Raw genomic sequence first — 24527 nt, 5'->3', positions numbered from 1 at the left:
GGTCCCGACATTTACCCGACATCAAGATCCCGACTGTCAAAACACCGACAGCCGAGTTCCCGACGGCCACCTGCTATTTTCCCTCGTGGGGTCCACGACCCCCATAGAGGGAGAATAGAATAGGTGGCGAGCGTAGTAATCCACCGAGCCCGCAAAGGGGTTAGTTGCGCTCACCATGCTGTCTGAGTCTACATACATACATAATCTAAAATTCTATTTATATATGGATAGTCTGTATTGGGCTTTCATGACCCGTTTATTTAATGTGGTCAACCAACAGAGAAACAAAGTCTTACATTAAAAAAAAAAAAAAAAAAAAAAAAAAAAGTACATACACCTTTGTATTTAATCAATATACTTTATATTTATACATAACAAAAAGCTTCCCAAACACATATTTTACACAAGTTTGACAGTTTTGATGAGCCTGATTCATTGTCATTACATATTATAAAAAAGTTAAAAAAAACCTTCTTGAAAAATATGTACATTTTCTCAGTTATAGAAAACAATTGAGAATATTTAGCGTTGCGCTTATGGCAGCAGGAGCAGATCTAAAGTTCTCATTGAGGATTCATATATAGCCCTGAAAAGAGAAGAGACTTGAGTTATCAAGCAGTATGTGCTAGTATAGTCCATGGTACAATACAAAGGCTACAGTATGGTACCTGGCCGACATGATAAATCTAGGCACCTCACAATAAAAAACAAATGTTAAAACATACTTTATACATACAAGATCTTATACCTAGAATAACTCAAATTATTATGATCTAAATCGTTTTTTTCTAGTAAGTACAATTAATAAATAAATTAAAAAAAAAAACATACAACCTTTGTTCAATACTTTCCATACAGGGAATAATCAGTGAAATCTAATTAAAAATCAATCAATAGATATAAAATAGGTGCAGGCCCTGATTTTGCCCACTCGCATAAAGATACATATATACTAGAAACTATATAAACCTGAAAACGAAACAAGTCACAAGCACACATACAACACAGAATCAGAAATAAAATTAATTAACAAATGTCTAAATATTGTCCATATCAATCCACACAGCAATCCGTACAGAAAGCTTCATTATAAACCTTCAGTTCTCTCTTAACACAAAAGTACTAGAAAAGCATAAGCACACAGCAGGTTACATACAGTAGGACAAGCCCTTTACACTCCCAGCATATATGTGCCATTTATACATACAGCCCACATTGCCCAATTGTCTGCTATAGCCCCATTACACAGCAGTCTTCCATAGCCCCACTATACAACACATGGTACCCTGTGGTCTGCCATAGTCCCACTACACAGCCCATTTTAGCCTGAGGTCTTCCATAGCCCCATTACATAGCCCCCACTACCCTGAGGTCTGACATAACCTCAGTAAACAGCCCACATTAACATCAGGTTGGCTATAGACCCACTACACAGCCCAAATACTCTATAGTCTGCCAGGGCCCCATTACACAGCCCATGTTACCCTGCAGTCTTCCAAAGCCCAATTACACAGCGGTACACCCCACTACATATCATACGGTACCCCATGGTCTACCATAGTCCTACTACACAGCCCACATTACCCTGACGTCTGCCATAGCCCCATTACAAAGCCCAAATTACCCTGAGGTCTGCCATAGCCCCATTATACTACCCAAGTTACCCTTCATTTTACCAAAGCCTCATTACCCTGCAGTCTTCCATAGACTCATTACACAGCCCTCATTATCCTGCGGTATGTTATAGCCCCACTACACAGCACAAGATACCCCATGGTCTGCTATAGCCCCAGCACACATCTGCCATAGTCCCATTAAACAGGGCACATTACCCTAAGATCTCCCATAACCCCATTCCGAGGCCCACATTAGTCCAAGGTCTGCCATAGCCCCATTACACCTCCGCCTCCCCATTTAGAATGACACATGAAGTATTATGGGGGTAACCTGATAACTCCACTTCTAATCACATATAGTTCATGGCAGTGACCTATCAAGCACCCAGCCTGTAGAGCTCATTCATACAGCTCAGCCTCCCTCACACCCAGTAGTCCTCTCCCATCATTGCTGGTGCCCAGCCTCCTCTCTGCGTGGGGCCTCTTGTTCCGTCCACCACCCCGCCCGTACACACAGCCGCAGATGTGAGACTCACCCATGTTGCTTGCGGTCTCCATGCTCTCCCTCTGTCTGTCTCACTGTCACAGCCCCAGGGCGCTGCCATATGCGCTACGTCTACAGACAGTCAGAAGGAAGCGGCGACTTCTGCCCACACTCTGACGTCACAGTATGGGAGGGGAGCTCTGGCCTGAGGTGCTCGGCTCCTCGCTTCCAGAGTGGGAGGTTAGTGGGCGAGGTTCTTCAGCCCACACTGCAGCATCACAAGAGATGCAGTGACAGCCAGACACGGCGTCGGCTCACAGGATCAGCACAGCGCGCCCTCTGGGACCCCTTTAGTTTTAAAAACTGAGTCCCCGGGGACCGGTTTAGGGTAAAATACGCACTATAGCGCGTTTTTGCAAACCCTGTCAAAGTAGGATTATTTAGTAGCATGGTAGGGCAAATTAATAAGTGGGCAAGAAGGTATCGGATTGAATTTTTAGAAGAAAATAAAAAAAGTTAGTGGTAAAAGGCTACTGTATATTAGCTTGTCGGGAAATTCAGTCACTTCTGTTTTGTAAATGTTCACTGGGGAGATCGCTGGCACCAGATAAAGTAAAGGTAAATGGTATGGGCAAGGATTGCCTTCCCTTTTATTGTGAGGTTGTTTCAATAGTTTGCGAACACTCGATTTACCTCTCTATATTGTCGTCATCTTCCATTGTGATTTCACGGTATTGTTTCAGCTTCCTGTGTATCGTTGATGCAATGTCTTTCACAGCAGGAGACATTGATTTACCTTTTGTCAAAGAAAAAGTGTGACACTGCTTAACAAACATAGAACCATATTACGTTAGAAGAAAAACAAACTTCTACCTTGTGCTCCAAGTATTTCTCAAATGTACTTAGTCTTTAAATAATCTGATTAATATTGTATGTTTTTTCATCCTCAAAAATGTATTTAATGTTATTTTAAGTTATAATCAGTGATCGTGAAAACCCACCAAAAATAGTGGGTCCCTGGGACCCCTCACTTAGAAATATTGGGGTTCTTCCTGACCTTTCCTGCAGTGATTAGCTGCCCAGGCAGCCACTGCACAATGATTGGGTCCCGGCGGTCCCTGCAGTGATTATCTCACAGGCTCAGCTGCAGCTTAGCGCATCCTCGGGGGCCCCTTCAGTTGAGAAACTGAGGGGCAGATTTATTAAGCTTGGAGAAGAGATAAACTGGAGATAAAGCGGAGAAAAGGTAAAAGGAGATAAAGCACAGCCAATCAGCTGTGTTTGAAAAAGACAGTTGGGAGTTGATTGGCTGGTGCTTTATCTCCTTTTACCTTTTCTCCGCTTTATCTCCAGTTTCTCTCTTCTCCAAGCTTAATAAATCTGCCCCATAGTCCCCGGTGACCAATTTAGAGTAAAATACGCCATGTCCAACATCTTTAACTTCTATAGACTGGCAAAATAAAAAAAACTATGTAATACCTTTACAGCTGACCAGAATGACGTGTAATGATGCAGTCAAGGATAGTATTCCTTCAATGTCTTCTTTACTGATGCACTCAGCCATTTCCCCTAAAAATGAACTGAGAAAGAAAGTCTAAGTACATACAAAAATAACTCACATTTTCCTGTAAGCAAGTATGGAGTTCCAAGGAGTACAGAAAATGATCTGTAAATGACAAATTGCCTGTCTATGGAGACTTTTTCTAAAGCAAACTTCCAGATTGACCAATGATGCATGAATTAGGATAAACCAACACAAGAGTATTTTCTTTTAATTAATGTTGATAGTTTAAAAAAAGAAACGTTGTTATAAGCCAACTATAAAGAGATAAATACACACGTCCACGAGTGGATAACGTGCATAAGCATAAAAAGTTGTTCTGTTATCCAGTATATTTTATGGAAAAAAATATAAGGTAAAATTAAGAAATGTCTGGCATGGTTCCAATTTGTTCTTAGGTTACTTCTTTTTAACCTGTAACAGTATTGATCTTAGTATTGAGATATGTCCACTTAAGTGGACATATGATTTCACATGACCTCTGAAAAACTATTATTTACTAGTATTTGATCAAAACATCTACCATATTATACCCTAAACCAGTATATTGCAAATGCAGTCATGAAGGCACCCTAATGCAGTGTCCATACCGAATGACATTGGGCACCACTGGGACCCAGCATCGGCAAGTGCATATACACTTGCCAATGACTGCCACAACGAGCAATGGTGGGGAAGTAGGAGTCCTGCTACATTCTGCAGCATGGCTCTCGCTAGCAACGTGTCTTGAAGGGCTGACCGAAATTGTAGCTGATGATGCGTGGCAGTACACATAGTCAGTGACCTAGGGTGCACACACTAGAACAGGGGTGGGCAATAAGAGGCCCTTCAGGTGTTTATGAACTACACATCCCAGCATGGCCATACAGTAAATCTAAGGCAAGGCATGCTGGGATGTGTAGTTCCTCAACAGCTGGAGGGCAGCTTATTGCAAACCCCTGCACTAGAAGATATTTATATTTTGCTGTTCTGACCCCATTGCAATATACAAAATCTTTAACATCTAGTATGTGCCCAGCATAAACAGCCTGGATTTTAGATTTACATGCTTAACGTCAAGTACTCTATGATGGTGATTTTTTTTCTCAGCCATATTATTTTGATCTTATCGTTATGTTGTAGGAATGGCCTACACTTGCCATATATTCTAGGTATGGTAGAGGTCCTAAGAAGAGGAAAACGGAAAGCCCTCCCAGACCAACCGGGTTATAGCCAAAAACATTAAGCGTTGAATATGTTGTCACTATTTTACACATCCAATCCAGAAGCAGACTTACTTTAATATACTGGGTGCCTTTATAAGTATAGACATGAAGCAGCTTGACACTGGAGGCAGGTCTGACACAGATGATGGCGTTTCAATCTCGCTTGGATCTGAAATCTAATACATACAAACCAGCACGTCGGTTATAGAGCGCAAGAAAAAAAAAAAAAAAGTGAGCTTGAGGCTTACATGGTCATATAGTACTAGCTTATATCTGATTTTCTCTGCTTCTCCGCTCCCTAAGGGCCAGCAACAAACCGAGGTCACGCACATCTACATCTTTTGCACCACTTTCCAAAAAGGCCAGAACTATGCAGACTTCTCCAGTGAAACTCTAAAGGTGCCCATACAAGCTCCGATGCGGCGGGGTCCGTTTTGTACTTTGAGATGCGCGCTCCCGCGGCATCTCATCGTACAGTACAAAAAGTATGTGCTGCACTTACTTTTTGTACATGCTTTTCATCGCATCGCATGCACAAGGGATGCGATGCGTGCTATTTAAGCACAAAACGGACGCCCGCATCGGAGCGTCTATGGGCACCTTAACACTAAGCAGTCAGCTGCAGCCCTCCTTCCTCCTACAGGGATGGCCCCTACATATAACCAACACTGCTACAAAAGCAATGCTCATTTAATGGTTTTTGTGCATAGTAAGCGCCTCTTCCATTACTAGCAATGCATATGCTGCTCTTACAATTTCCTGAGTGCTGCAGGATAGACTCACTGCATGCTCTGGCTGCAGACTTAAAGTCCTCCATACACAGGTCTGATTTGGTCTGTTTTCATCCGATGCAAATGCATCAGATAAAAACCGGCCAAATTGGATGTGTTTTGTTATTCGATCCAGGGCCCCGGGTGCAACGGATCAGAATCAGAGATCTTATTTGCTGCACAGATGATCTGCAGATTTGGCCCCCTCCTGGCGCCAGGGAACAGGCTCGCAAGCGATGCGAGTCCCAGGCGGCTCAAGGGGGATTGGATGGACATACAATGCTGCAAGACATCACAGCAGTGTATGGTCACCATTACTTACTCAATTACTTGTTAGATGGGTATCATGGCAGCCACCACTCAGCACTGCCCTTCTCCACCAGCAGGAGAGCGCAGAACTTCCTCAGCCGTGAGAGGCCTCACACAAGCAAGAAAACTCGCCCCTTTTATAGTCTAAGATTCCACTCTTCCTTTAGGATGATGGAAGTTTGCTTGGCCATGCCCCTTTTTGGATCCCAAGATTTGGCCACACCTCTGAACAAGCCTCCCAATGTTTCAGGCATTATCTACAATAGGCAGCATATTTAACAATGAAAGGAGTTCCATTACAATTAAAATACCCTACATGGAGTTAGAGGATAAAAATGTGGTAAAGGGGTATATTTATTTTCTGCCCAATAGTTACAAAAGCTTCTTATAACCAGATTAACTTTTTAGATGCTCTGCACAGTATATCCTAGCTACCCACAGCCGTTAAAGAAGAATCAGATATAACTTTGAGTGTCATAGGAGATGTTGAAGGAAGGACCGTGTCAACAATAGCAGAAAGGCTAGAAACTATGCAAGTCAGAATGAAAACATGGATCAACACCTACTTTGCGTAATGTGTGGCTTATTTCCACCACCACCGCAGCCAGGATTGTGGAGAGTACACCCCGATGGACCTCAGAAGACGCAGTTTGCCAGCACTGAACGATTTGTATGAATCTACTAACAGGTGCTTTAATAGACAGGAGCTGCTACAAATCAAAACAGAAAAACCACTATGACCACAAATCGAATTCCTTCACAAATCAATGCATAAATGTGTTTGTCACACGACACAAACCTAAATAGTGGCAGTAGGGGAAAGGGGGGGTGGGGGCTAGAGAGTAGAACAACCATCTCTTATATATTTGGCTACATCTGTCACTCAAAGTGTGTGAGTGTGTCTGTAACGCTGGGTGGAGCCTCTGACTCACATGACAGAGAACCAGCCCAGTGAGCCCACAGTGCCAGACACCCTCTGCCTCCCCATGATGCACAGGAACCTACTCCACAGCCACCAGGTGAGCGACCCCCGCGATTCGCGGCAACCCCAGGATTAAATGGCACAAGCAAAACACTGACATGGCTATGGTCGACAATGAAAAAGGTTGACATGATTTTTTGAAGATGTATTTTTCATTTTTTTAATGTTTTCATATTCATTCTCATGTGTCGACATGGACACCAATGAAGTGCCACACTTATGTCAACATTTACATGTGTTGACCTTTCTGTGTTTATTTTTTCTGGAAGTGATTCGCGGCACCCCCCCACCCCCAATTCACGGCACCCCCCGCGACCTCCCAGGATTCGCGGCAATCAGATACGAAGATTTACAGAGCAATCTCAATCCGTTGGAGAATCTGGTTTTCTCTGCAACGCTTCCATTGAGGGAAGGGATTGCTAAGGAATAGCTATAGTATAAGACTATACCTATCCGTGAGAGAATCTGACATTATACTGGAAGATTGCCATGGCATGGCTTATACCTGAAGTCCTTCCTCCCGCTGATGTCTCAGTCTGCGAGCTGCAGCCTCTAGCATTTTGTGGAAGATTGTCTGTATACAGTCAAGGTATCTATCCAATTCTGTATTGGCATTGCTCATCTTCTGTGCCAAACACACTTCTGTTATCTCATTCAGTACAGAGATCAGTAGTGGTAAGCAGTCCCGGCACTTATCTGGAATAAACAATCACTACATAGAAAATCTCAAAAATAAACTTTAAAACATTTTAAAGATAGAAAACAAAAGCCATGATTTGGTTTCACAAATCTAATTACTTCATTAACCTGGCCCTAACAATTTATGACCAGAACAATGGTTCTCATCAAGTACCGGACAAAGAAGTCAAATGGGCGGTTTTCAGACTTCTTTGCATGCATAGTGACCACAGCTCACATGCACTACCTTTCAATGTGTTAGCCACTGCAATGTGGTCGCAATTGCATCGCTGCCTTCACTGTGTATACTGGGTGGCCTTGCTCTGTGGTGGGTGACCAGAAAACCCATATCTTGTCTTGACACCCATGAACCTGTGTGTGTGACAGGGTCTACATGGGTCCTAACTGATTGTGTTTGACCCTGGTCACTACCAGGACAGACCAGAGCAGTGTGAATGGTGTGCAACCGGGGTTATTCGATCCAGGTTACCTTTCAAAGTTGCTGAGTGTCTTGAGGGCCACCTCCAGGGAGTGTCCACAGCAACATGCAGGGCAAACATTGGTTCAGTGTAAAAGTGGTATCAGAGCCAAAACTCTGGCCCACCCAGTGTTTGATAACCCAGGAAGCTACGTTAATGCCATAGCATTGGTCTGAACCTGGTATACAACAACTGCTTTACAACTTCAAACACTGTGGTAATTCATGTTTGGAGCTGTAACACCGACACTGCTAAAACACATTAACATGTCGGTATGACAAGTTCACCCTCACACTGCCCCATGCTCATTGTAAAACATTTTGAAAAGTAGTCTTCACTCCATCCCCTAAAGATCAATGTAATTATACTTACCAATTTCAATTATTGCAAGGATAATTTGAAGAATCTGCGCTTGAAATTCTGAGTCACCAAGACCAACCATTACCACATCCTTACAAACAGTCAGATAAGTCTTTTCAAAGAAAACAAAAAGAATAAAATGTTATTCAGGTATGATATGACCAAGTCATGGCTGAGCAGCAGTGAGGAATTCTACAATTATGCAGCTTTTATAAACAATATACACCTCTTCGGATGTCATTTTTTTCAGCCTTTTACTTTTCTGCAGCAAATAAATACACTCAGAACACAGTATTTGGCTATGTACAGACGTATCGTCACTCATCTTTGCAGGGGCTGGTGCGCCCTGTGGCAACAGAACTCCCCACTGCCGCCCCAACCCTGAAGCGGAGACGGGCAGGGACCCGCTGCCCAGCCGCCGAGAGACTGGGACGCACGCACGTCCCAGTTTAATTGAGTCCCTGTCCACCGGCGCTCGCCAGAGGGGACGTTCTGGAGGGCGCCGGGCAAGGACAAGGCCGGCTCCATCTGTACAGTATGGCCGTTACATAAAAAACAAATCAATATTAAAAATTAATAATTTTGATTTTCTTCTAAAGATCCATCACGTTTATTAATAAGTCTACTAAATATACTATATTGTTGGTCATTCACACCATACAGAAAGGTCACCCTGGTTCTTAGAGAAAACTTGTCATCCATATGAAGAACTGTATACATAGTGTGACTACATCTAGGTTTGGGAACACTGCAATTTATGCAAAATGTAGATTAAAGGCCTTCATACTGCATTCATCAGCTACCCCTTTCCCCTGGTCTGCCAGGGACCTCATACAAGGTATTTAATACATACATGTTTATGTGTTGTGGAAAGTTTGAGAAGCACTTCTCTACATTAAATCTATGCTCTGTGAAGTTATATTCTGATGCCCTAAATATGTCTGGAGAGAATACAAACTAACCAATGTTGTTACAAAAGGGGTAGACTACATGGGCCAAAGGGTTCTTATCTGCCGCCACTTTCTATGTTTAAACATTTGGCTCCTGTCAGCATGTAAAATGACAATTAAGAGCGGATTGGTTCTCCAAACTTTTATAACGCTAGGCCACACTGGTAAAATGGCTCCATTATCACATTCCCATTGTTTAGAATGCCTGTAAAGTGTCAGGTTGGGTGAATGTAATAAGCTGGTGTGACGGATTGTAGGACTGACAAGCAATTACAAGGATAAACTTCAACTAAAGTCTACTTTGCTTAGGTACAACAAGTGATTGCAGGGAATTGTATTTATCAGCTAAGTCCAATGATAATGGAAGCATCAGCTATGGTAATATCCTACATTTACCCTGGGTCGCCATGAGGCAGATTAGCCAACAGCTGCTGCAATAAACAGATGTAGGGTGAGGTAATATCAACCTTTAGAGCAACTTTCCAACTAACCCAATAGCAAGTATACATCAATAAAAGAAAGAAAGAAAAAAAACACCTCACCTTAAGTATTTCTTGAGCTATATCAATCTGCTGCTCTGAGTGAACTTCATTACTTGCAAGAAATGCAAGAATTTGGCTTTCAATCCATCCCCCAGTGTCCTCCACCATTGACAAATATGTTCTGCCTTCTGAGCCAAACTGCAGAACACAAACACAAAAATGTAGCCATGTGCACATAACCAGAAAAATACTGGTAAACGCCACACTTTATGGACCATGCTTCATTATATTGCACAGAATGGTCATCAGCAGTTAAGCAAGAGGTTTTTCATTTGTAACACAAGCTATGGGATAATGAAAGCCGTGCACGAAGAGTAGGGATGTGCTACACTGAGCTCCATCAGCAACTTTAACAGGCAACCAAAAAAAAAAAAAATTCTGTAAAAAGTTCCCGTGGACAAAGTGTCAAATAAAACTTCAATCAAGGATCTACTCCATGATCTTTCAGCTCACACATTTTACAGATTTTAAGTTGTTGGACAAAAAGTTGTGTGCTCCTGGAGGTAATGCAGCTCGCAATGGTCTCAAACATAATTTTTAAAACACAAGAGGTGCTACAATGCTGAGGCTTGTACCACCCAGGAAAAAGAAAAATGGATTTGGGATGGTCTAAAGCAGCTCCTAAGGGAGGGGGACAATCAGACCTGCCAGAACTTTGTGCACACAGCTTACAGCTTTGGACATGGACAGACAAAGGCCCGACACAGCTCGAGGCTTTAATTGAGGCTCTGTGCCATACTTCCCTGGATAGACACCACACCGATAAAAACTATTTTCTGAAAAAAAAAAAATTTTTTACCTCATCAAAATCCACAGCACAAGCCCAGAGAGAAGTGAAAGCAAAATAAAACATTTTTTTCTTCTTTTAAATACGCGGGTTAGGAAGGGGAAATAGACTGAGGTTTCAAACATTATTGCTTTGGGGCGCTAGTGGGAAAAGGTTTGCAAGCCGGATCACACACTGGTACAAAATCCTGGGTGCGACCCAGCTTGTATAGTGAAAAAGGGATATAAAGCAGTGGTTTCCCCAACCCTGGTCCTCAAGTACCCCCCAACAGTTCACGTTTTACAGGTTACACAACAGGTGCACTCCTTATTCAGATACATTTTAAGAGATCTACAGGTGGCGCTAATTGTTCACTTGTTATTCTGTAAGGAGACCTGGAAAACATGCAATGTTGAGGGTACTTGAGGACCAGGGTTGGGATCTACTGCTCTGAAGTATCACATAAGCTGCTGCTGGGTTCGCACGCAATGAGTCATATGAAGCCGGCTACATTCTCTTCTCATCTGATTTTATTTAGTCACACACACACACACAGTTGATTTTCTGTTAAGGATAATTATCCTTAAATTCAAATCATCTTTCGTCTTAGGCTGTCAATAAAGAATGAGAAAGAACGAATGGGTTTGACAAAGTTGGAGGGAAGCTAAATGAAATCATGATATTTAAACAATAGATAACCAAGAAAAACTGTTCATGGTAAACATTGCTCATCACTGCTTTAAGACACTTACCTTATTTTGCAGGTGGATACTGAACCTACAATAAAGGCTAAAGGCCCTCAGAGAACATTCTTGATTGATTTTGTGTGTTGCATCTTCTGATTGCTTCACAAACGAAGATAGGACCTCCTAAAACAGGTTTAAACGGGCAGGAAACTTATCAGCTACACATATTACATGATTAGATTTCATTGACAACTTTCATAAGTCTTTGGCAAAAGAGAATTCATTCAGCTGTATGATGGAGTTAAAGTTTAACAATTGCCGCTTCGCCACAATCCCAAATGATGATCCCCCTTTGGAAATAATGCCAATCTGTGGCTACCTTCACGGAGTCCACCGAACAGGCTAGCTGCTTAGCACCCCAAGCAAATGCTAAGAGCTAGACCAACAATTGCCTCTACATTGGCATAAATGGACTTAAGGAAGCATTCCAACTTCCTTTCAGTAGGATCATTAAGTCCACAGTCGGGATATGAAATGGAGGAATAGTGGTGAATTCCACACTGGAAGTGACAGATTACACTTCTTCTGTGTTTGAAGTCATTGAACTGTTAAGGCATAAACCAGCTTGGAGGAGGGTGGGGATGGGAGTTGAGTATAACTCTGATTGACCCATGTTTATAAGGGTGCACCAGCATGTTGTGAAATAACCACTTGCATTAGGGTCTGGGTTCCAATAAAGTACTGGGAACCTTTACTGACAGAACGTGTTCAGATATGTCCACACACATCCATAGCTGCATAAGCCACATCCCCCTTCATTGCGTATAGAGGGTAAATGCATACACGCTTTCCTGCAATGTAAAGATAGCAAAAAAGCACATCTGTAATTAGAGGATAAGCTCTACTGCAGATCACTGCAAAAGGTTAGGAACCTCAGTATTCTGGCAGAAGAATCCTCAGAGACCATCACGGTCCTCAAACCACACAGAGATATCTTGTGAAGTTCTTGCAGGGGAACTGCAGACAACACAGCAGAAACCGTCCCTGTTGGGGACCTTAACTGCAGGACCTCTGGAAGACGTTACAATAAAAACCAGGAGGTAATTAAAAAAGGCATTAGGTTTTTTGTCAACGTGCCCAGAAAAGGGTAATAAATACAAACACATTCTTTTCTCAGTTTTAGCTAACCGCAGGCGCAGAGAGAGGTGCCTGGTCTACTTTCCCTTCTTAAATGTTGTGGTTCTCCTGGCCTTACAACTCCACAAATGACTTCACACAACACCCACAATCACATCAGGCTGAAGCTATTGTATTGTGAGATTGTAGACAGTGCACACCAATAAGACTGACAGAGCCTAGGGAGGATATTACAGGTTATGGGTCATACTAAGACAATGGTAATCTAATGCATGGGGAATCTATGAACCCATTTATAGCATTAAGTATATGCCTGCAATGAAATGAAACAAAACGGTTTTAAAATTTCAATTAAAACAGAACAAAAAAAAATATATATATACAGTTTGTGAATACAATGCTTACAGTTAGTGAATACAATGCTTACTTTCACGAGCCCCAGTATAGTTAAGAGAGAATTCAGTTTCTTAGTTGGCGCCGAGAAGAGGTGATCTCTGTTCACTGTGTGGGTCAGAATATATTCCATATAGTTAAGCGCTAACTCGGGTTTACACTCGTTTGCATCCTGGATGCGCACTTTACGCATAGAGTCCCTTTTTTGGTTCTACAGGAGAAAAACGCATAGAAATAGATCACAAAATAAAACAGATTTTGCATCCTGGTCTTTCCTTTGCCCAGGTTGTGTTGAATGCATAAACATTCCTAGTAGAATATCCTACTATGGACAATAGTTAGCGGTCACAACTAGAAGTTACCGTTTTCTCTGGGAAAGTCTCTGACAGCCAATCGGTTATCAGCTCCAGAACGTGGCTTACTTGCCCCCAACGACACAGGCAGTCAATGAGTGTGGAATATTTGTTTTCCTCAGCCTCGATGTTCAAGTGCCTCAACTTGGACAAGACAGAACAGCTAGAAGATGATAAAAAAAATTAAAATGCACGCAATAATCTCACTGGGAAATCTGAACTGGAAATCTCAGAAATACATACCTGAATGTAGGAACAGCAGATGGAGGCATAAAGGAAGCCAAAATTATCAATGGAACAGTGCAGCGATCATCCTGCGGGTAAGACAATGTGTTATTTAACATGTATAGTATGAAAAGAAACATAATAATATGCATGAAAACTGTTCTACAAGTGACTATGCTTTACACGAATATGCTCCTTCCCTCTATACATTACTGAAAGAATAATGATACATTATATATAGGGATAAACATTTTGCACATCTGATAGTACCAGGCAGATTATTTTGGGCAAATGCCAAGCTGGAATATGCTGCGCTATACAGAATAAACTAAAGAACAAAAACATTACTCAGTAAATACTAAAAATACTCTTAGAGCCCATCTGGAGGGCATAAATATAACAGAGTTAAGGTGCTCAGAACAAAGCACTTAATAGGGTAATTCACTAGTAAGCTAGGGGTTAAAAAAATTCCTCAGACAATGTGGTGAATTCAATGCCACGTTGAGGAGGGTTTGTACAGCGAGGATGGCTTATTTTTTTGGGCCAGGAATAGCCATCATCATCATCTAACCCCCTCCCCGTACTCACGGCTTGCCTGGAATACTTCCCTGAAACAGCGAGGTTCGCGGCAAATGCGAGTCAGCTGCATTTTGTAGCGAACCCTAACATTTTAATAGCTACACTAGCCGTTCCACCTTGTCAAAAGAACCAGCGAGGTGGAAACGGCACGTGAAGGGGAGGCAGTTGAATACTATGACGAAGAGCTATCGGGACTGCTCGTCACCAGAGCATTGAATACCGCCTAATGTGTAGCCTAGAAAACAAGACACTTGAGAGAAAAACATACTAAGCACAAACATACTAAGCACAATGGAAGTGAGCCCAGTGTCCCCCCAAATGGTCTCAGATACTACAAATTCTTCTCCTTCATCTGGATATCACAGACAAGTGGCTCTCTGATATTCATTGGAAGCTATGTGACTCACTCACATTTTAAAATTCTTTAAAAAAAAAAAAAAAAAAAAAAGGTACTTGTGGATTATCATGGCTCCCATCGCATGCCATATATAGTGGCATGCGATGCGATTACCGGTTTTTGTCAAAATCGTATGCAATCGCATCGCATTTGATCGCATGCGATTTTTCACTGAAAAGCATCCAAATGCATTGGAATTAGTATGAAACATGTTCAATGGCCCCCAAATGGCATTTTTGAGGCTGTACCACCCCCACTATCAACGCAAACCCGAAGCGTGGCAAGCGCAGCGAGCCCGCGAGGGGCGGCGGTACGCGTCCTACGACCTTTTCATACCCCCACTATCCACGTCGGCGTGGAGTTGAGAATAAAAAGTGTGGCGAGCTCAGCGAGCCCCGCGAGGGGACGCGGACACCTGTGAAGCCCGTGAGGGGACGCGTATACCTGTGAAGGTATCCGCATCCGCTCGCCACGCTTCAGGCTCGGTGGCTCGCTGCGCTCACCACACTTTCTATTCTCAACTTCACGCCGACGTGGATAGTGGGGGTATGAAAAGGTCGCTATGCTCGCCACGCTTCGGGTTCGCGTTGATAGTGGGGGTGGTACAGCCTCAAAAATGCCATTTGGGGGCCATTGAACATGTTTCATACTAATTCCAATGCATTTGGATGCTTTTCAGTGAAAAATTGTATGCGATCGCATGCGATGCGATTTTTTCGCATACGATGGCCATCGTGGGAGCCAAGTACCCAAAAAAATACACATTTTGAACAAACATTTCTAATGCTGGCCATACATCAGAAAGATCGATCTTAAGATCGATTGCGCTCATGATTGTGTACAATATACCTTCAATACCCCGGCAGTCCTTGGTGGCTCTCTGATATTCATTGGAAGCTATGTGACTCACTCACATTTTAAAATTCTTTAAAAAAAAAAAAAAAAAAAAAGGTACTTGTGGATTATCACGGCTCCCATCGCATGCCATATATAGTGGCATGCGATGCGATTACCGGTTTTTGTCAAAATCGTATGCAATCGCATCGCATTTGATCGCATGCGATTTTTCACTGAAAAGCATCCAAATGCATTGGAATTAGTATGAAACATGTTCAATGGCCCCCAAATGGCATTTTTGAGGCTGTACCACCCCCACTATCAACGCAAACCCGAAGCGTGGCAAGCGCAGCGAGCCCGCGAGGGGCGGCGGTACGCGTCCTACGACCTTTTCATACCCCCACTATCCACGTCGGCGTGGAGTTGAGAATAAAAAGTGTGGCGAGCTCAGCGAGCCCCGCGAGGGGACGCGGACACCTGTGAAGCCCGTGAGGGGACGCGTATACCTGTGAAGGTATCCGCGTCCGCTCGCCACGCTTCAGGCTCGGTGGCTCGCTGCGCTCACCACACTTTCTATTCTCAACTTCACGCCGACGTGGATAGTGGGGGTATGAAAAGGTCGTAGGACGCGTACCGCCGCCCCTCGCTATGCTCGCCACGCTTCGGGTTCGCGTTGATAGTGGGGGTGGTACAGCCTCAAAAATGCCATTTGGGGGCCATTGAACATGTTTCATACTAATTCCAATGCATTTGGATGCTTTTCAGTGAAAAATTGTATGCGATCGCATGCAATGCGATTTTTTCGCATACGATGGCCATCGTGGGAGCCAAGTACCCAAAAAAATACACATTTTGAACAAACATTTCTAATGCTGGCCATACATCAGAAAGATCGATCTTAAGATCGATTGCGCTCATGATTGTGTACAATATACCTTCAATACCCCGGCAGTCCTTGGTGGTTTTTGGACACACAATGTGCACACAATCTGCATACAATCCATTTTACAATCAATTGAGATTGTATGATTGGGTACAATATCTTTCTGATGTATGGCCACCTTAAGTCACAGAAAAAATGAATGTAAACATAATTAACTATACATTCAAAATAAAAAAATGAATACTGAATCCTTACCTTAAACATTCTAAAATAACTAGGCAGTACAAGAGCAAATTTTCTAATCGTGAACTTTTTTGCCTCATCATTTTTTTCCAGAGCTTTTCGGATACTGCGCCACAAAATAACCACAATTTCCAGTAAGCTAGCTATAGATGCAACATCTTCTGTGCACAGCACATTTTCCAACATCTAAAAACAATCAAACAAAACCTCATTAATACAAGGTGTAAAAAGGCTCCATAGAAACAATGTCACAGCAGACGTGGTGTTCGTAAATGCCTGTAATGATCCACTCTGGACCCTGCATTAGGTACAGATACATTGTAGTTCGGTGTGAACCCAGCTTTAGTAAGGGACTGCAGAAGGTTACATCACATGTGTAGTCAGCAGACAGCACATACATGGCAGCATTGTGGAGGCACAAAATGATGGGAGGAGTCTAACATAGCAGACAATTAAACCGATTTATCAGGCTCCTTGAAATCACTGACAGATTAGAAAAGTCATCAACCTGATAGTAAGCAACATGCAGTCGCGACCCCATGCTGAGAAGGTCGGGACCCACAGTTTATATACCGCTGGTCAAATGTATGCCTATAAATGGGGCATTATTAATCTGGGCAAATGATACAAGCACCGGTCGCAAGGATCTATAGTTCTGTGACCTAGGAAAGTTTTGGTTCTATATCGGATGCTTGCCCTAAATGCTACACTCCAGCTGCTGGATTCTGGCATCTGCTTGTGCTGTTCCCACAGGTATCCACTTTTTGGGAGGAAGGGATGACATGTATGTGTAAACATTAATTTTCAAATCCAGTTATTGAACCATCATACTGTATGTATATTTGGGATAGATCTGCCCATTTCAGACTATGTTCATAATTCTTACGTCGACCTGTGTTTGCATAGCTCGCAAATGAATGGGCCGCAGCCCTCCACCTGCAGCCTGGGTGGTGGTAGTTAACTCCACATTTTCTCACAAACGTTTTATGTATCTCAAACGTAAATATTTAGTGAAATATGATAAGATCTGGGTACTCTGGAAGAATTCTGGGTATATTCTTTATTCCACTTATAAAATAAATTATTTGGTCTATGATTTATTCAAACATCCTAATTGGAAATGGATTATTCTTGAATACTGTAGATTATTATACATAGTGATAGTTCTGTCATGTTTACTCTATTGAATACAACCACGATCAAAGACTTCTCACAGGAGATGCACTTTTTATTCTGGTCTATTTTGATTGTATTTGTGTCATGAACAAAAAAACATGATTTAAAAAAAACATTAATTTCAAACTATAGCTTTTAAAAAGAGGACCAATGCCCCTTTTTGATCGCAAAAATAACCCGGGTAATTGCTGGTGCTTTCACACCCCACCCAATATCCCGGATGTATGATGGGCATGGAAATGGGTATAGTGTGAAAGTGACTGATCGGAAAGCCGTATGACAAAGAAGGTATTTTTGAAGAGAAATAAAAGAGGTCCGCTGTAGAGCCGCATACAATGCTAACTTGTGTTTGCTTTGCTGCTATTCCTACAGGAATTTTTCACACAGTTTCCCTTATTCTGGTTCACTCGCAAAGGCATTCCTTCCTTCTCAAATGGACAAAACCATGTGCACTGCAGGGGGCAGATGTAACATGTGCAGAGAGAATTAGAGTTGGGGGGGGATTTTACTTCAAAGTAATATCTATACTGCAGTGTAAAAATAAAGCAGTCAGTATTTACCCTGCGCAGAAACAAAATAACTCCCCAAAATGTAACTCTCTCTGCACAGGTTACATCTGCCCCCTGCAATGCACATGGTTTTGTCCATTGCCCATTGTCAACAGCGACACATGGTATCAGAAATATGTTGGCAAAGTGCATGGGATAGTCCATCTTAAGTGCATGTTATGGGACATGTTGCTGAAGTGTTAGTGTACAGTCATACACTTGAAAGAAATACTAAAATGCTAAGTCTGCCCTGCCTCAGGATTGGTGTAATTAACTACAGTGCGATCAATGGTGACATCTAAAAGGACGCACCAGGTGGTATTACACCATCTTCAAATGCTGGCAGAGGCTGTATCCATCTTTGCAGATTCATATGTATGCATGTACACCAGGGGTTTCTGTAGCGTACATTTCAGAGCCTCATAAAAACCATAGGCAGAATATACAGCCTCAACTGTCTACCTTCAAATCAGCCCCAAAAGTCCTTTGCATGACATTAAAGCTCTTTCAGGGCCTCTCTGGTTGAAGGCCCAATACCAGGTAGTACACTGTAAGCTCTCTATCCAGAGGGCATATGCCTAGCTATTAAAACCGCTTTGCTTTAAGTGCCTGAATTTCTATGAAGGGTCACTGACCAGAAGAAGCGTAGAACAGTTTCTGTACATCTTCCTGTAGCACCCTGTAAGCCGAGCTGTATGTGTCTCTGCAAAATGCCACCCAGTACTCTAGGAGCTTCATCAGACACACAAGCAACCACTGATAGGAAACCAGACATTGAGAAGGGAAGAGTACAATAGTAGTTATGCAACAGATTAATTTAGGTTAGCATTCATTACACTACCCAATTGCAACTAATTCCCCATTGTAAGAAATAATAATAATAATAATAATAATAATAATAATAATACTACACACACACACACACACATATATCTATCTATCCAACTAAGTAAATGGTTATTTAAATTAGTAGTAAATGTACAGTATTATATTTAGGTAGAAAAATCAACATCCCACTTACGCTCTTGTTGGTATTTTCACGCTCTTCCACGTTCTCTTCATCTTCACTGTTAACTGTTTTCTGCAAGCAGGCATTCAAACAGAGCCTTATAGTGAGCATTAGTTTAACTGGAAATGCAGAAGAAAATATTCTGTAAAATAATGTAGACTGATACAACTAAAGAAAACGGATAGAGAAAAAAAAAAAAACACCACAGCTGATGAGATGTTGTAATGTGCCATGTTTACCGATGTTGGTAGGTGCAGTGTGTTCAGAGGCGTATTGATAAAACCTCCGTGCAGCTCCTGGATTCATTTGTATGAGTGATATGCACCGCTCACACCACATCTCTTCTGGTTGATTAACAGGATAAAAGGAGTTAAACATAAGATTGACAAGGCGGCGACAGACGGGGTGTGAATCTATTTCAAGACGAGCTAAAAGGTGTTCCATGGGGCAGATCTTCCAATACTGAGCAAAAAAATAAGAGGAAAAAAACAAACCATGATTAATCATGTGGCAGACTCCCCACAGAATAAAAAAAAAAAGTACAAGAGGATATAAAATGACCAAACATTACACTGTGATCCCAAGAACCTGTTTGACACTAAGTGCACAATGACATTTGCCATAAAGACAGGATCACTGATTGACCATATGACAAAAATGCAGAGCAGACATTTTTCTCCTTTTTTGAATGTGGCAGGTATTTATTTTAGTTAGCTCAGGTTATTGAATACAGATATATAATTTATCAGCCAATCAAAATATTATACATCACTGCAGATATAAATACTGAACTATAAAACTAAACTAAAACCCCCTCCCCCATATACCTGTGACTGATTGTTGCAGTTTCACAATTCAAACACATACACAATTCCTTGTGTCTGGGGAATCCGGACTGTTCCACAAGCTGAATTTTCCCAATGTGCTGAACCAGACCAAAAATGATCAGGATCAGCAAGTTGGTAAAATTTCAAATGTAGAATTTCCCTAATGGACCGTTGATTAGGTCGTGGAATGAGCCATATGATGTATGGGGCCATGGAAGACTGGTTACTGTAATGGTGTGTACACACGGGGGCGATATGGCTTCCGATGTTGCCGATATAGTGCGCATCGGAAGCCATATCGCAAGCCGATTGTGTACTTTGTAGGGCTTGCGAGCCTGATGCGCTGCCGATGTACGCTCCCGAGTGAGCGCAAATCGGTAGCGACATAGTGAGGGCAGCCAAGAGTATATAGTGCAGATCTGCACTATATAGTCTTTGTGCCTTTATACTTATAGCTCAGGCTTCTCCTAGACTTCCGGGTCACACGGCGGAGGTCTGTTGGTGTGGCCACTGATGTATGCGGCGGGGGGAAGCTGTTCCTGTACCGCGGCCCCTGCCATCTGTGGCAGGTATCGGTACTGCCCTCTTCACTCCTTCATGCCGTGCGATGCGAGTCCCGATGCAATCAGATCGCATCGGGACTCGAAATCGCACGGCATGTCGACCGTGTGTACATACCATTAGTCTTTGAATAGCAGAGACTGCTTTCTTACCACATCGCTCAGGGTATTGCCTAGAAATAAACATAGGGTCTCTCTACAGATAATTCTGGACATTGAAGTTAAATGTGGGAACAGAATTTGTTCTGTATGCTTTTACAGGACTGTTAAAGGAGGTTACTTATTTTTCAAACACATGAATGAAACTTCGGCAACATAATATTGTAACAGATTTATAGAATACCTTAGCAGCTCGGACTGCCTTCATCTTAAGGAGCATGTCAACAAATGCCACACGGACCTTCTCTGACATATCGTGGAGACTATTTTTCAGTGTCGGCAGCATCTGTTCTAATAATGGATGACTTAACTTGTTCTCCAAAAGAATGGTCAGGCTCTGGGAAAAAGAATATATATTCTAATTAAGTAATACAATAATTATTTTAATCTACTGTTGTGGATTAGTATAAAAAACACTCTTTTTAAGACTACCTGTAGGTAACCCAATTTTCTAATTAGGTTTGCAACACAGAACCAGAGAGAAAAGAAACCAAGCTAGTGAAACACTGAACAGTCTCAAAACATTTACATTTTGATACAGCAGTGGAACAGGACTACTACAGCTTAAATGGGTAGGCAGTGACTATACAGATTTGAGTCTTGTGAGTACACCACTATTACCATCCATAGCACTTGTGTTTCCATGGCCCATATACTCTTGTTGAATAAAAGAGGATCTATTGCCTGTTGACAATTATTAGAGGAAGAAGTCATTGCGCCCTAACAAAATACAGTGAATGAAAAGCTTGCTTCTTCTGTAGACCGATTCCTGCCAAAAGACAATCTGTTTGTTCATTGAATTGACAGAACATAGGAAGCTGCATTATAGGGAAAAACCAAGTGACAGGTTGTCCAAGCCTGGGTTTGGAACAGTGCAAATTCCAAAAGCTAAGCAGATATGAACACAAAAAGGATCATCTAATTTTACAAAAAGTCACTAACAGTCAGGGAGCATTTGTGAAAAGTAACAGGGGAGTGGTGACTTAAATGCATGTGTGCCACAGCTTATGACTGATCCCAATACGCAGTAAACATGGCTCCATTGTCTTTCTGATGACCTTTCTGCGATCAAGGCTTGTGCTTCCAATGGTTGAGTTTGTACACAAACAGCAGATCTGAGACACCCTCGGGGAAGGGAGTCTAAACATATCCCTACAACATTTTCCTAACTGCACACAGCTGCTATGTACGGAGAGCTCTTTATGGAGGAGGATCATTAATGGATATTTAATAATGAGCATTGTATTAAGAAAAAAAAAAAGGATTATATAATTCCTACTGTTCAGTAACTAAAATTCCTAGCATGCACAGAACTCAATATGGTACTTATGTAATATCTGGACTCCCGTTTTTCTTATGAGACCGCGTGCGCTCGCCACGCTTCGGGCACGGTGGCTCGCTGCGCTCGCCACACTATATAAAATCAACTCCATGCGTAGTTGGATAGTAGGGGTATGAAAAAATGGGGTGCATTTAACATGGGAGTCCAGATAATACATAAGTACCCTCAATATAAAAGAGTCTGCCGTCAGAATTAGTAGGTAATAGAAATGAAGGGGAAAAAAAAAGTTAATGTAAAACCAGCTAAACCTTACCTTGAAAACAGAGCAGCGTACATCAGCGGAACTAATATCAGCAGCCAGATCACCAAGAATTTTTTTCATAATATCTGCCAGGACGGACGGCGGAATTGCCTCCCAGTACTTGGCTGTAATTTTACAGGCCCCAAGAACTCCAGTAGCCCGTACAGGAGGATGAGGATCTTCTAAAATATTCTGTTATTCAAGAAAATAAATCTTCATTATTCTGTTTTGTTATAAACAAAAGTGTGTGTGTGTGTGTGTGTGTGTGTGTGTGTGTGTGTGTGTGTGTGTGTGTGTGTGTGTGTGTGTGTGTGTGTGTGTGTGTGTTTCGGAAACTTACAAAAAGCACAAAAAACTGTTTCTGAATATTATTGTCACTGTCCTTCTGATTCATATTGGGTTCTTGTATAGGAAATGCTTCAACAAACAGCAATGCAGCATTGGAGCGAACCTCTGAATTTCCTGCCTATTTAATTGGGAAAAGACATAAAAAATAATTAAATAAATAATAAATAAAAAAAACCACTATATTAGAAAGTAAACATGAAATTCAAACATACAATGGCTCAGCAGGAAAATGGTATAATCAGGAAAAAAAAAAACTAAAAAAAGGTATTGCTCCCAGTAAATACTAGTACTAAGTATGGGAGATACAGTATGTTGGGACCTGGGTTATTTTGTCTCATTCTTATAGATTTCAGTAGGAAACTAAAGGGTACTTTATGTGGTCTAATCATCACCCTTTACAGAGAAGTGACCATTTCTAGCAAGTTATTTAAAACGTGAGTCACCGATGTAACCGTTGTTCTTACAGTCATCCAAAAAAGCACTCAGCGCCCTAGAGTGAACACTATATAAAACTTTATATTATTTCAACTTATTTTACTGATTTTCAAAATAATAGTGTGACAATTGAAGACTACGTTTCCATAGTTCTCAATTGCTCAGTTCATTAGAATTTACCATAAATGACTAAACCTGGAATATATGAGATATGAAATACAATGAAATCATTGCAATGAACCTAGTCGTATTAAGGTGTATATACCTGAATGATTTTCCCTCAGTAGCAATAATGAACTGTATTAGTTTCACATTTCAATGTCTGCGCTGGCTATGTGCTTTGCCCTCTCAGTATTGTCTGCTTCTCTTACCATCTGTGAAACTTACCCCTATAAAAATCTTGCTAAAATGTGTACTTAATTTAACAAATAGAAAGTTCATAACATGTTACATTACACTTGTGAGATTGTCAGATTTGACCCAATTCAGATGGATTGGGCCAATTTATCTGACTTACAGATGTAGCCAGTGTTATCTTTGCTGGCGAACCGCCAGCAGAATGCTGCTGGCGATCCGCCAGCAACATGGCGCTCCATCTGACTGAGACGCGCGTGCATCCCCACGCGCATCTCAGTATCCGGGCGCGCGTCCCCTTCCGGCATACAGATGGCGGCGGGGCAGGGGATGCCGACGCCATCTCCATCACCTGCAAAGATGAATCCCGCTACATCTGTAAGCTGTGTACACACACACACTTTGTGTTGCTTTAGATTCGATGTTAGATTTGATTCTCTATTAGATCTGGCATTAGATCTTACCATTCAATTTGGCATTAGATCTGTACTTTTGCATTAGATATCGATTTTGATATGAAATACAATTTACATTCAAGGTACAGTGTACACACTCAATTTACTGGATTGAATTTGATATTTCCTTGGCTTCACAGTCTATTTTTCTTTTTGATTTTGAGAACGGGAGCACGCATCGAATCGAATGCAGATCGAAAGTGTCCTAAAAACCATTCGATGTGGATTCGATTTTGCTTCTATAAACAAAGTCGGATCGAAAACCGGGAAAAGAAAATATTGAAGTGTGTGTACACAGCTAAAATCTGATGTGCCTGATGCTGTACCGTGCGCATTTGGTCTAACCAAGAGATTGATCCTCCTGCACATAGAATAAATCTCAAGTCAATCAGGTCCAACTTGTTGGACAAGTGTAAGGGGGCCATCACACCACAAAAAATAAAAATAACACACACTTGTACATTTCTGAAATGTGTTTTAAACTTGTAACACAAGTACAATGTTTCACAATAACCCAGCCACTGTTGCTACAATAGTACCTACACATAGGACACAGTGCATCAAATGCTACCCAATTCAGTCATTTACTGTAGCTCTTTGTTGATAACAAGTAGGACTTCTCCTCAAAGCAAATTTCA

At 41.8% G+C, this 24527-nt stretch overlaps 1 protein-coding gene across 1 annotated transcript in view; it reads right to left on the bottom strand.

Moving 5' to 3' along the window:
- Positions 1-334: 334 nt before the first annotated feature.
- The window catches only part of NCAPG2 (non-SMC condensin II complex subunit G2), a 43867-nt gene continuing 19674 nt past the window's right edge, over positions 335-24527 (bottom strand). The window contains exons 11-28 of the mRNA XM_083188996.1: positions 22638-22763; positions 22310-22489; positions 20899-21051; positions 19408-19630; positions 19181-19287; positions 16448-16621; positions 13515-13585; positions 13281-13434; positions 12953-13129; positions 11455-11571; positions 9937-10074; positions 8457-8556; positions 7433-7623; positions 6512-6655; positions 4939-5042; positions 3580-3680; positions 2794-2896; positions 335-586 (exon numbers count right to left, since the gene is read on the bottom strand). Of these exons, the coding sequence (XP_083045122.1) occupies positions 535-586; positions 2794-2896; positions 3580-3680; positions 4939-5042; positions 6512-6655; positions 7433-7623; positions 8457-8556; positions 9937-10074; positions 11455-11571; positions 12953-13129; positions 13281-13434; positions 13515-13585; positions 16448-16621; positions 19181-19287; positions 19408-19630; positions 20899-21051; positions 22310-22489; positions 22638-22763 (2415 nt within the window). The 3' untranslated portion in view covers positions 335-534. The remainder of the gene's footprint in view (positions 587-2793; positions 2897-3579; positions 3681-4938; positions 5043-6511; positions 6656-7432; positions 7624-8456; positions 8557-9936; positions 10075-11454; positions 11572-12952; positions 13130-13280; positions 13435-13514; positions 13586-16447; positions 16622-19180; positions 19288-19407; positions 19631-20898; positions 21052-22309; positions 22490-22637; positions 22764-24527) is intronic.

This window comes from Crinia signifera, chromosome 5 (genome assembly GCF_055691185.1).
Source record: "Crinia signifera chromosome 5, ASM5569118v1, whole genome shotgun sequence".
Lineage (NCBI taxonomy): Eukaryota > Metazoa > Chordata > Amphibia > Anura > Myobatrachidae > Crinia > Crinia signifera.
The sequence above is the reverse complement of the archived record's forward strand: the minus strand, read 5'-3'. Positions and strand labels throughout refer to the sequence as shown.